Consider the following 12,467-nt stretch of genomic DNA (forward strand, 5'->3'; position numbering starts at 1 on the left):
AGGACAGTAAGGGAAAAGGGAAATAGGCACCTGTAACCATACGCAAGAAAGGGGCTGGGTGGGGCACAGGACTCTCGGTGGGGGCGGGGTTGCAGACGTTACCCGGATAAAGAATGCGGCTGATCATGCCTGGCATGACCATGAGGAACATGGGCATCAGCTTCAAGTAGCCGCACAGGATGCAGCCCGCCTTGATGTGGGTCAGGCTCTTCCCGGCCAGACAGCGCTGCACGATGACCTGCGGCGACGGCCGTTCGACTACCTGCGTCCCAGCCCGGACCTCGCCCTCGCAGGCCCTGTCTCTGCGCGCGGCTCTAATTCAGGCCTGCCTCCGGCTCAGCGGTGCGGGCAATGCACCTTCACTCAGACCCAGAGTCTGGATCCCGCTGTGTCTCATTTAGCTCCACCCTGGCCAGGTTCCTGACCCCTCAGACAGGGCCTTTGAGCGCCCCCGGATGGGTTCCGGTTCCACCCATCTCAGCTCCGCCCGCAGCGGTTCTGGTTCTGCCCCAGCCTCCCTCCCGGCCTAAGCCCTGACCCCGCACCTGGTCGCTGCACCAGTACCAGCCCGAGACGATGGTAAGACCCAGGAGCAGCGCGGGCCACGGTAGGTCCCCCGTCACGGGGTCCCGGAGCAGGTGGTAGGAGTCCGGCCGGGGTAGATAGCAGGAGCTCGAGATGTTGCCCACCTCCGGATCCTCAGAAACCGTCAGCGACGTCACTGCCTCCAAGTATTTGTCGAAAAGCCCCGAATACCCGCCCACCTCGTGGAAGGCTGTGAGGGCAAGGCTGTCAGCGGACCCGGCGCCGGCGCCAAGGCTGGAGACGCGCGGTGTCTCTGCCCCCAGGCTGATAGCCCTGAGAGCTCTGTGCCCCGCCCCCCTGGCTGAGCTCCGTACCGTAACCCATGAGGATGAAGGCCCCCCCAAGAATGACGAAGGTCTGCACGGTGTCGGTGTACATGAGCGCCGCCAGCCCTCCTGCAACGGGCCTGGGTCAGTGGAGACAGCTCACACAGGATGCCCCGAGGACATACAGTGTCTTTGTGCAAATTTGAAACATGTGCCCCTTCCTGGAGAGCAAATTTCAAAGAAATGGCCCATTCTCCAGGCTCATGTACCCGGGCATCGGGAGGCAGGACTCAGTGAGCAGAACGTGCTTCAGCGACGCTCCCAGCACATCTCTCGAGCCCACTCCATCCCTAAGCCCCTGCCACAGCCACCTGTCACAGTGTAGATCATGGTGATGCCGAGAAGGGCGATGACGGAGGCATAGATGTTCCAGCCCAGAGCCTGTTGAATGAATACTGCCCCGGAGAACATGTCCACCTTGGAGGAAGGAGCGATGGACCCGGTTAGGACCCAGGGACCCAGGTCTACCTCATGCCCAGACCGCAACCCAACGTAGCCACGCTTCAAAGGTTCTCTTATTTTTCGATGGTCTGGCCTTCCCAGGTCCCAGCCATTGTGGCCGCGGCCCCAAAACCTATTCCTTCCAGACCCTACTCCAGACATGATTCTTACAAGCGGTTTCTCCTTGGTCCCGCCCCCACCAGGGCTTTCTAGAGACCTCCACCCCGTGGTCCCTCCCTTCCAGGGCCCCGCCCCGCCCTCCATGAATGCGCACCGAAATCTTGGTGAAGATGTACAGAAACAGCGAGAGCATCGACAGGTAGAGGCGGATGCGATGGCCTCCGAAGCGCTTGCGCAGGTACTGCGGCATGGTAATGACGCCCGCGGTCAGGTACACCGGCGCGAAGACCCAGCCCAGCAACAGCACCACGAACAGCGCCTGCGGGCACAGCTGACGCCTGAGGACGGCTGAGACCCTGCCCTGAGTGCGCCCTCGACCGGGAAGGGTCTAAGAGTCCTCCTCCTGAACGTGCTATGCCGAGGAGAGGTCTCACTGGGGACCCAGAGAATGCAACCGCGTTCTCATGTCCTGGGCCCGGGACATGAAGGGACAGGTTCTTGACACCTCCATGGGCCCTTAACTAGAGCCCACCTAGTCCTCCCAGGCCATGACCCCCCGCCAGTCCCTCCCGAGATGGTCCCTATCCCTTCACCCCCCAGCACATGAATCCAACCACAGACCCCTCAGCCTGACCACAGCTTCTGCCAGGAAGGGCTGCCTCCCCTCTCCTGTCCACCCAACCAAACCTTCTGTCCCTGAAGACTCAGTGCAGAGACCTCCTCCTCCAGGAAGTCCTGATCTCCCCAACCCTCAAAGACAAGCCTCAGTCCCAGAGCTTTGTCTCCTTCCCACTTTTGCGAGGGACTTTAATTTGGTCCAGAGACCCGCACAGGCCACAGCTTCAGAGAGCATCAGAGCAAGCACTTCACTATCTTTGTTCACCCCACTTCAGAGAGGAGCAAATCAAGGCCACAGAGGGTAGTGGCTGGTCCAGGCTTACACAGCAAGTCAGGAGCAGACCCCGAAAGTCGTCATCTCCGACATCCCCCTACCTGCAAGCTGGATGTGCAACCCTCACTCGAAGCCCAATCACACCCCACCACTGGAGAGTCCCACCTCCACTCTTACATCCCTCCTGCTTGGAGCCTCCCCAGGTGTGACAGTTCCAGGGGTTCCCACTGGGGTGGGGGTTATCGGCAAAAAGGGGGTCTCACATTCCACTCAAATCCTGCCACAGCCAAGCCACTCGCAGCACCAGTCCCTGCCAGGCCCACAAAGTGGCCACTGCCGATGTTGCTGGCAAAGAGGGAGGCCCCGACCTAGATGGCCAGAGGTGGGGGTTAGCTAGGCTGCTTCTCTGGGCGTCCTCCCGCTCCACAGCACAGCCTCTCTCACCGGCCACCACACCATGCTTCGTCCTGCCAGGAAGTAGCCGCCAACCGTGCCTCTGTTGGTTCTGCACATGGACTGAGGGACAGGAGTGGGGGGGGGGAGACTTGGGTTCGGAGCACATCTTTGGACCTCATTAGCCTTCTCAACACATTCCTCAGCCTTGTTTCAGGCTGAAGATTAACCACCCTGGGCTCTCTTGATGGTTCCCAGCCAACCCCCTGCCCCAGCCTCCTCTGAGGCATCTGGGGCAACCTGGGCCCTAACCTAGTGCCCAACTACCCAAGCTTGAGCATGGCTGGATTCAGCCAGGGCCTTGGATACGACGGGCTTCTGGTCAGATATTGTGTGGACAGGGGGACAGAGACCTCATTTAGAATGCTGTCCCTGATGAAAATCCACTCATCCCTTCAACGAATCCAATCCAAAGGCGGGAAGACAAGGAATGAGTATTGGCTGGGCCTTCCTGAGGCTATCAAAAGACTTGCTTGCCCCCCAGCCCCAGGTTTCTTCTTCAAAGATCCAGGCATCCCACCCCTACTGAACATGGGGTCTCCCTGAGACCTTCCCCCCTGGCCCCAGAAGCCTGGCCCCCAGCAACACCCCAACTTCTCACCCACAGGCCGACACCAATGACCAGCAGGAAATAAGCAGCAATGACCAGGATGTCAGCAAAGTTGTTAATTGGGACCCTCTGGTTTCCCAGTCCTGGTACGGAGCCTGCTTCTGTGTATTCCTCCATTCTGCCTAGGATCTGGCCCTCAAGGGACCAGCCCGTGGATTTCCTCACAGGAGGGATTAATGGTTACCTCAGGGGCAGTGAGCCGACAAGTCCCCTAGGTCTTGTCCCCCCTCCCCAGCTTTGTTTAGCTGAATCAGGTCTCATCAAGGCCAAAAACTCATCCTATGGAGCAGACACTTTCAAGTTCAGGAGCATTCCTTCCAGGGCCTTAGCCCCCACCCCTTCCCCACTGCCCCAGGCTCAAAATTACTCCTTTCCCTCATGCTTACCCTTCAGCCTTGACCTAGGGAGCGTGGCTGAGCCAGCCTCCTCCTTTTGACTAACCCGGAGGGATCCTTTGCAAACCCAAATCTGACAGTGTCCCTCCCCTGCTCAGAAACCCTTCCTCGCTCCCCATCTTACTGAATGAATAGGAGCTCTTCTGCCTCGTGTTCAAGGCTTGCCATCCACTGACTCCTGCCCGCCCTTCCCCTTGCTCCCCTATACCAAATCTGGGGTGATATCCCATTTCCCCCCAACTCCCTTGCCCTGCCCAGCCCCTGTATTTTCACACACTCAAACTTTTGCCTAAGCTGTGCGTTCTGCTTAGAGTGCCTCCCTGATTCCCAAATGGCCCACTCCTACCTCTCAGATGCTGACCTTCAGTACCCAGCCCATGTCAACTCTTCAGGAAAGGCTTCTCTGACTTTTCTGATACAGTTATGAGCACATGGTGTTGTCCTCGTATGGGTCCAGGTCTGCCTTCCCAACAGACTAGAGATTACCCCCAAGCAGGAAATGACCTGACTCAACCCTGGAGTCCCATTGCTCAGCACAGGGCTGAACAGAAGAAGGGAGGGTACTGATAAATATCAGTACCTCTGCCTTTCTAGAAGAATTGGCCAGACTTGGATATCTGATTAGAACAAGTTGGGCTCATGCCTGAGATGGAGAACAGAAAACAATATTTTAGGGGGATATATTTAAGCAATGCCTTAGTTTGGGTCCCTTCAAAGCAGACCGGAAGTTGAGAATCAAGTGCAAGGACTTTCCTGAGGAGGTGACCCCAGGAAGGAAGTGAGGGGAAGTGAGGCAAAGAAAGAAGAAAAGCCAATAAGGGCCATGTTGATTAAAAGGTCGCCACTGTGAACAACCCCAGTGGGGACTCTTTGATACGCTGTGGAGAACACACCTCAGAATTGACCCCTCAGAGCCAGGAAGCTGGAGTATGTATTCACCAATTCCTGTCTCAAAGGTCACAGAACCTCCCCCTCCTGCTTCAGGCCTGCTGGGGGCAGGGGCACACTCGTTTCTCCTGAGAGCACCCTCAGACAGCAACTCAGGGAGCAGCTGGGGAGCCCGGGTGTCTGGGAACTGTCTACCCAGGGGGGCGAGTGGATGTGAGCAACACACCCACAGCGTCTGCTTCAGGGGGTGATAAATTTGAAATGCCTGAGAGAAATCCCGAAAGTGTCAGAGGACATATGGGGGTTTAGGCCCTTAAAATCTATATGCCCTCTTCATGGCCTACAGAGCCCTCCATGATGACATGGCTCCTACTTCCTCTTAGAACTCATCTCCTACTACTCTCCCCCTTCCTCACCCTACTCTGGCCCTACCGGCCTTCTTTCCTTTTCGTCACTATACCAGTCCCCCTCCTACCTCCTGGCCTTTGCACTTGCTGTCTCCTCTGCCTGGAATGCTCTCCTCAGGCTCTTTGCCTGGCTGTTTTCTTTCCTCAACCTTCTAAGTCTCAACTTCGACGTTACATATTCACAGAGACTGACAATCTGGTTAGAAGTCATCCCTTCCTCACTTTCTCGAACTTATTTCTCTATTTTTTCCCCCTTTCCCCCCTCCCTCCTTTCCTTTCTTCCTCATTCCTTCCTTCATTAACAAATATTCATCCAGCACCTACCGCAGGCTACACAGACTTCTAGACACTGGAGAGACAGTGGTCAGCAAAACAAACATGTAATCTGACAGACAAATTCTCAGGGGCTTGCCTCCCAGTTTCAGAAACAGACATAAACTAGCAACAAATAAACACCTATTTGCAATAGTGATAAGTGCTTTGAGGGACTAGGGAGGTGCTATGGATGGAAACGGGGGAAGAGTGAACTGTACTTAGGCCACCGGGAAGGTCTCCATTAGTTCATCACGTGTGTCACTTGGTACTTGTCATCTGTCTCCTCGACTAGACTTCAGCTCTACGAGGTCAAGAAGCATGTCTGCTTGGTTCCCTATGGTCTTCCCAGCGCCTGATATAGAGCCTGGCTTAGTACATACTCAATAAACACTTGGTGAAAGGAATGACTCGAGACTAAAGATAGCCAATGGCGGTGTCCTCAAGACAGGAAGGTGGTTCATTGCCAGGAAGCAGACAGAATTCTCCAGGGAGAATATGTGGAAGGAGAAGAGCAGGAAGCCTGGGAAGACCTAGGGAGAGGAGCCTCGGAGAGGAAAGAAACCGAGGGTCAGGCTGAGGTGAGGACAGAGAACACCTCACCTTTGCCTTGCCCACACACACTCTCCTTGGCTACCAGCTCCTCAAGCAGGAAGGGCCTCTAAGAATCCATGATTTCCAGCTTCAAAGCCTCCTACAGTTTGGATCCAGGAATCCAAGCCCTGTCCCTAGGGAACTGCAGGGTCCAAAGTGAGGGCTCAGAGGCTCAGAAAGGCTCTGGGGCTTGGGGATTCAGATGGAGCCTAAAGTCCACATCTAAAAATCCCTGGCCCACGAATTTCTGCTGGGGCTTAGCTCAGGTGTCACCTCCTCCAGAAAGACTTCCCTACTCCTGGTCTGTCTGAGTGAATAGCCTCCTAGTGCTTCCTTTGGTCAGTCCTCTGACCACCCCAAGTGTCATCCTCTGCTTAGGGGAGATGTTATGAGTCAATACAAATAAGAGGGAAGCTGTGCCTTAGCGCCCAGATCCAAGGAGCAGGCATACATTGGCACTTCTGGATGGAGCCCCATCACTGAGGGTCTTTTCAGGAGCGGAGAAAAAGTCTGAAAATTAGACAAGGTGACAAGGGTGGGAGGGAGTGGGCGGTGGGGGTGGACACAGATGAAGGGCTTATTTCAAGGATACAGGTTGCTGAAGAAGTGGGGAATGAGGGTGGGAAGTTTCCACGGGGCCCAGCCTGACCTCCCTGTTCGGGCTCCCAGCTACCTGTACAATCCAGCGCAGGCGCATTTGATACGTGAAGGACCGCCCGCAAGGGCTAGGCTGCAGGTCCCACCGCGGCCACAGGGCGGGGACCTAGAACCCCCGGCCGCCGGAGCGCGCGCCAGAAGCAGGCAGTCACCGCGCAAAGCCGTCCCGCGCAGTCAGAGACACCGCACCAGCATCACGTGGCATGTGTTTTTATGTAGGTAGAAAAAAAGTGCACAGAAGAGTGAGGGAGCGGGGAGCAGGTATGTCCTGGCCTGTCCTCTCGTTAGTCGGAATTGCAAGGGCCCGCCCCCAGTCCGGGGGCTCCCTCGATGGTGGGGATCAAGTGAAGACCTCAGGCGGGGTTGCCCTACGGCGTACGACCCACGCGTGCGGTCTCGAAACTGGCCGGACCGTTGCTGAACTTGACCGTGGAGAACTCGAGAGTCGAGTACCTCCGGGGCGGGTCTCTCCAGTGGGTGGGGCCTCACCGGGTGCGCCGGGGAGAGAGCCCCAGGCTCAACGAGCAAGGCCGTGGAGTGCGGAGAGCGCGATTTTCGGGGAAGGGTGGGGTTCCCAGGGCCTTGGGCTGTGGCAGGGGCAAGCCCCGCCGGCGGTTAGCCGAAGAGCTTGACGAAGCAGGGCTGGCAGTAGGGCTTGCCGGCGCGCTCCTGGAAGGAGCCCTTGGTGAGCGGGCGCAGGCAGAAGGTGCAGGTGAAGTGGTCTGGGTGGAAGCGGCGGCCCAGGGCTGACACGCAACGGCCGGTCACGGGGAGGCCACACGTGGCGCACAGCGAGCCACGCCGCGCGTGGAAATGGTTCTCGCACAGCGGGCGGCCCTCGTGCTCGAAAAAGCTGCCTCCCGAGAAGGGCGCGAAGCATTCCTGGGGGAGGGCGGCCGCGAAAGGATAAGTCAGCCGTCAACTCCCCGCCCAGACAGCCAGCTTCAGGGGCTTAATAACCCACCGTGGGAACCCCACTGCCCACAACCTGAATACCCAAGTAATCGCCCCGCCCCAGGCTCCTAGCTGGGCTCCGGGTTGCCCCCGCCCCCCCACCCCCCGGCACACCCCCTGCCGCGGCAGCGCACCCTGCAGACGAAACAGTCCGGGTGCCAGAGGGCGCTGAGCGCGGAGATGTAGTTATCCAGAATGGGGCCTTGACAGCCCTGGCAGCGCGGGGCGAACAGCTGCAGGAAGTCCCGGCGGCAGTAGGGGCGGCCCTCTCGCTCGTGGAAACCTAGGGGCGGAAACCGAGCGGAAAGAAAAAAACTGTGCCCGGGACTCGCAAGATCTGAGACTGTGGGGCCCGATGAGGGGCTGTCGGAAGGAGCAGTAGAGAGGGAGGGATCGGGTCCAGGGCGGAGGCCGAGCGGGAGGGGATAGGGCGGGCCCCCGCGTGTGGGAGGGGGGCAGAGCACTGGGGAGGTAGTAGTAGGCTGGACCGACGTGGGCGCGGCGGGGGATCGAGCAGACGGGTATCTTTCAAGACTGGCGCCAAGCTCTCACCCTCATCTCCGAAGGGCTCCCCACAACTGACGCAGCAGAAATGCTCCGGGTGCCAGTGGGTCCCCAAGGCGGTCACCATTTTCTGCGGAGAATGAATGGGGATATTCAATGTGGCCCTCCAGCACTTCTACCCTCCCTCGCCCGTCATGAACCCATGTAAGCGGGTTTAAGCAGGAGTTTGAGGCGCTGGAGACCTAACGGGAAACTTGGAGGTCAGAGACAATGGGCGGAGTCTGGAGGGCCTTGGACGAGGCCGAGGGGCGGGGCTTGGGTGGGCGGGGGCGGTGCGAAGGGCTGGGCTCACGTGTCGGATGGGTTGATTGCAGAGGCCGCAGCGCGGGGAGAAGCGCTCAAAGTAGCATTCAGGGCAGAAGGGGGCTCCGTCCTTCTCAAAGAAGCTGCTTCCTCCCAGGGCCATGGAACAGCCACCGCAAATGAAGTGCTCAGGGTGCCAAGCGCGGCCCAGCGCGGTCACCACCTGCGAGTTGGGGGTAAGGCCTGGGTCAAGAGTGGCCCTCGGGTCGCCGTCGCCGTGTGCCCAGCGAGCTCCGCAAGATTTACATGGAGCATTTCAAGTTTTCTTTTCTTCTTTTTACCATTTGCTTCCATTCACTCATTTCTCCCCACCCACCCTGAGAGGTTAGTCTCTGAGTGACGGAGATTCAACCCAGGTCTTCCAGCACAGTGCCGAGGGCCCTCCACAATTTTAGGAGCCCATGAAAATGTTGGAATTACTTTTAAAATCAGAAGAAGTAAATGAGCTAGAGGAAAATGATTTAATGTATAATATTAATAGATTCATCTTCACACCAACAGTCATAAAATACAATTTAAAAATTTTTTTTAAATGGAGGAAGGGACCCATGAAGACCAAAGTGCCTAGGGCCCACAAGAGTCATCATGCCATCCTGCTTTGCTAAGATTGGAAATTTTGGGGTGGAAGCAGGGCGTCAAATACAGCAAGGGGATCTAGGTCAGTCACTGGGCTCGGTTGTTATCGATAACGTGGACTCCGTCCGTAAGCCAAGAACCAGAGCTCGCAAACCAGACAGTGGGGGAGGAGAAACGGTCTTTGTTGGTGCCCAAGAGGTGCTAGTCTTTTGTGAAGACTAAGTGAGACGGAGGTTTGTAAAGGAGCTAATACAGTGCCTGCACACCACGGAACCACAATGAATGGTAACTGGATTGGAATTCTCATCCTGCCACTTACGTGCTGTGTGACTCAGAGTCTTAGTCTCCTCATCTGTAAAATATGAACGATGGTAATACCCACTTCCCAGTCATTTATCAAAAGCAAACAGCACAAAGTCTGGCTTTCAGTAAGGATGGGTCCAAGGGTCTCTACCCGCCCCCCCACAGGGCTCCACTTACTTGCCCAGCAATGGGTTTATTGCAGGAGCCACAGAGACCCTTGGTCTGGGTGGGAACACCACGGCGGCTGAGGTCGGACTGCAGCAGCCCCAGCATGGTGTCCAGGCTGCCTTTGCTAGCCGGCCCCGGCGAGGATGGGGAGCCCTCATTCACAGAGCTTGGCACTGGTGGCTGCGTTGATCCAGAGGCTGGAAGCTGCAGCGAGGAGGACATGAGAGTTGAGTCAGCAAGGCAGCAGGTGTGGAAGGTTCTCCAAGGGGTTGGGAAGCCACAAATGCACACTGGCCCACACCCCACCTGATTCACATGGTTTTGGACACGGAAGTCAGACAGGGAAGCCATCAGTCTATCCAACTCCAGGGTAGCTGAGGTTGCTGAAGGCTTTGGGAGAACCGGGGATGGGCTGGGAGGGCTGTGAAGAACACAATTTGTGTCAGCTCAGAGCCCCCCAGAGTAAAGCATGCTGTCCTCCAGTAACTCAGGTATGCAACACATCTCTCCCAGCTCCGCCAACTATGTCAAACTCACAGGCTGGGCCTTTTTTTGTCCTCAGATTGGTCCTCCTTCTGTTCCCCTGCAGTCTCCTTGCTTGATGGGAACTGAGACATTATTTCATCTGCGGAGAGGAAAGAAGGGCACTGGACACGGGACCATACTCTGCCCCCTCCCAGTTAAGGCTTGTGTCCCTTTAGCGGCTACTCTGCAAAGAGTCTCCCCGTCCGTCTCTGCCCTTCCCTGCCCCGTCCCCATCCCATCCAGGCCTATCTCCATAACCTTGTACCTGTGATGTTGAACTGGGTAGCATTAAGTTCCTGAAGCAACCGGTCTAGCTCACAGAGCCCTGTGCCCAAGACACCGCTGGAAGAGGAGAACGGAGGGGCTGCAGGGGCCGCAGGCTTTGGGGACCGAGGTTTGCAAACCGTACTGAAAAACAGTGTGGGAGTCTGTGTTCAGGGGTGGGGAGTCCAAGCCTCCTTACCCAAGTCTCATTTGGTTTCCCCATCCCCCAGTTCCCAGGCCCCTCACCTGTACAGATGGTCCTTGTCCCCAGAGGCCCCTGAAGACTCCCCGGATCCTGTCTACAGAGAGAAGGACACACGTGTGGGATGACAGGCCTGTCCTTCGCCCCACTCAAGCCCAGATTCCCCGTACCCTAGCCAAGCTTGGCCCTAGTGTTGCCCCAGTCCCTTGTATTTGATCTCACCTGTGGCTGGTGGCCATAGGGCAGGGGAGCTGCGAGAGGCTCTGGGGACCGCTCTTTTGGAGCCCCTGACCTTGGCATGTGCGAGGTGGTGGTCTCCAGGTCAGAGAGCAGGGCATCTGCAGGGAGGAGGCCATCAGGGTGAGAAGTGGAGAGGTTAAGGTTAGAGCAGAGACAGGGCCTTAAGAGATTAGATTAAGGGTTCCAAGTAGGCAGTAGTTAAGGAGGGGAGAAGACAGTATTAAGAACAGAGGTCAGGAATCAGATGGAAACACAGGCCAGACCAAGGCAGAGAAGTAGAAGGGCAGCAAGGAATATTTATGACCAGAACATCCCAAATGGCTCATCTTGGGGAGTCACGCACAAAAGCAGCCGGATTCTTTTATTCTCTGCATCTTCCCTGATGCAGTCAAAATTGACTCTTTACTCAAGCCAAATTTGGCTTCACCCCAAATTGCTCAACTGGCCGTATGCCTGGCACCCAACTTTCTGATTGGCTGCTCTTTCGGCCCACTAATTCCTGCCCCCTCCGGCACCTAAACAGGCCCGCCCCGCCCTGGCGCATCTCCAGCCCCTGGGTCCCACCCCAGTCTCCTCATTGGCAGGTCCGCTGGGACCTGCTTTCTGATTGGCTTATTTTCCGCAGCGCCGGTTACCCCTGCTGAGCAGCACCCCCTATCGCAGGGTGCCTGAACCCCTTCTCTCTCATGGAGAGCACAGCCTTCCATCCGTTTCCAACAGACCAGAAGGAGGAGATGCCTGGGTCCTCCTTCCTCCACCAAGACACCCCCCCCACCACCTCCCTTTCCCAGATCTAGATCCTTTAAACCCTTTCCGTCCCAGAACCTAGAAGTCCCTGCTCCCTTACTCATTTCTGAGGACCAGAGTGGCACCCTTAACCTCTCCCTGGCGTCTTGGCACTCATCTATTCTCTTTCTGCCCCCCAAAGACCCGAACCCTACCATATTTAGGGGTCCTTAATTCTTTTCTTCCCCAAACTCTGCGACGGGCCGGTTTTCTTCCCCAGAATTTAAAGTCCTATTCTTCCCCTCCTGTCTACTTCCCCAGTGCCCGGACCCCAGACCCTTTAACCCCTCCTCTCCCAGCGCCCCTGAGCCCAGGCGCCCACTGGCGGGCGCTGCACCTCCCTGCCCATCCGTCAGCAGCGAGTGATGGAGGAGCTGAGAGAGGGAAGAAGGGAGGGAGAGGCCAGTCTAGGAAAAGGCAGGAAGGGAGAGGCAGGAAGGGGGACGTGGAGTCGGAAAGGAGGCGCGNTCCGGGATGGAGGCCCGGCCGTGACCATGTAAGGAAGCCGGGACCCGCTGGGATGGGGCTTGGGGGGGGGTGGGGGTGCAAAGAACGGGAGAACTCGGGATGGGGGCGTGTAAGGGAGGGAGGGCCCCGGCCCACCCAGGCCCAGCCCGCCTCTCTGCCGCGGAGGCAGCCACACCCCAGCCTTGGCCGCAGCTGCCGGGAGCCCCGGGCGGCCAGAGCCAAAGTCAGAGAAGTGGCTCTCCCAGACCAAGCTCGGGATCCATGCTCAATGAGACTCTTAGACACAGACTGAGGACCCCAAGCAGACACCTCCCGAAGCTAGCACCCCGAGTCCTATACAGAGCCCTTGTCCACTCAGGCCATTCCCGAGCGACTTGTTGCAGACAGAATTTTTGGGTGGAGGGCAGGAGTGATGGTTCTAAGGATCAGACAAC

At 57.3% G+C, this 12,467-nt stretch overlaps 2 protein-coding genes across 4 annotated transcripts in view; both read right to left on the reverse strand.

Moving 5' to 3' along the window:
- The window catches only part of LOC117804077 (sodium/glucose cotransporter 2-like), a 9,083-nt gene extending 2,362 nt beyond the window's left edge, over window positions 1-6,721 (reverse strand). Inside the window, exons 1-8 of the mRNA XM_034669546.1 lie at window positions 3,419-6,721; window positions 2,809-2,880; window positions 2,628-2,732; window positions 1,627-1,791; window positions 1,223-1,328; window positions 900-980; window positions 546-775; window positions 103-238 (exon numbers count right to left, since the gene is read on the reverse strand). Coding sequence (XP_034525437.1) covers window positions 103-238; window positions 546-775; window positions 900-980; window positions 1,223-1,328; window positions 1,627-1,791; window positions 2,628-2,732; window positions 2,809-2,880; window positions 3,419-3,544 — 1,021 coding nt within the window. The 5' untranslated portion in view covers window positions 3,545-6,721. The remainder of the gene's footprint in view (window positions 1-102; window positions 239-545; window positions 776-899; window positions 981-1,222; window positions 1,329-1,626; window positions 1,792-2,627; window positions 2,733-2,808; window positions 2,881-3,418) is intronic.
- A 153-nt stretch (window positions 6,722-6,874) lies between these two features.
- Window positions 6,875-11,862, reverse strand: TGFB1I1 (transforming growth factor beta 1 induced transcript 1). 3 transcript variants are annotated; one of them, XM_034670072.1, is made up of 11 exons: window positions 11,721-11,862; window positions 10,762-10,877; window positions 10,584-10,636; window positions 10,339-10,481; window positions 10,086-10,173; window positions 9,855-9,969; window positions 9,558-9,752; window positions 8,491-8,664; window positions 8,187-8,268; window positions 7,769-7,917; window positions 6,875-7,562 (listed from the first exon to the last, which is right to left on the reverse strand). In XM_034670072.1, the coding sequence occupies exons 2-11, from the start codon at window positions 10,837-10,839 to the stop codon at window positions 7,296-7,298; spliced, it is 1,344 nt and encodes a 447-aa protein (XP_034525963.1). In that variant the 5' UTR covers window positions 10,840-10,877; window positions 11,721-11,862; the 3' UTR covers window positions 6,875-7,295. The 3 variants fall into 3 exon arrangements, with proteins under 3 accessions (XP_034525963.1, XP_034525961.1, XP_034525962.1); XM_034670070.1 differs by lacking the exon at window positions 11,721-11,862 and adding an exon at window positions 11,123-11,141; XM_034670071.1 differs by lacking the exon at window positions 11,721-11,862 and adding an exon at window positions 11,084-11,102.
- Window positions 11,863-12,467: the final 605 nt, after the last annotated feature.

The sequence above is a fragment of the Ailuropoda melanoleuca genome, chromosome 10 (assembly GCF_002007445.2).
Source record: "Ailuropoda melanoleuca isolate Jingjing chromosome 10, ASM200744v2, whole genome shotgun sequence".
Classification (NCBI taxonomy): domain Eukaryota; kingdom Metazoa; phylum Chordata; class Mammalia; order Carnivora; family Ursidae; genus Ailuropoda; species Ailuropoda melanoleuca.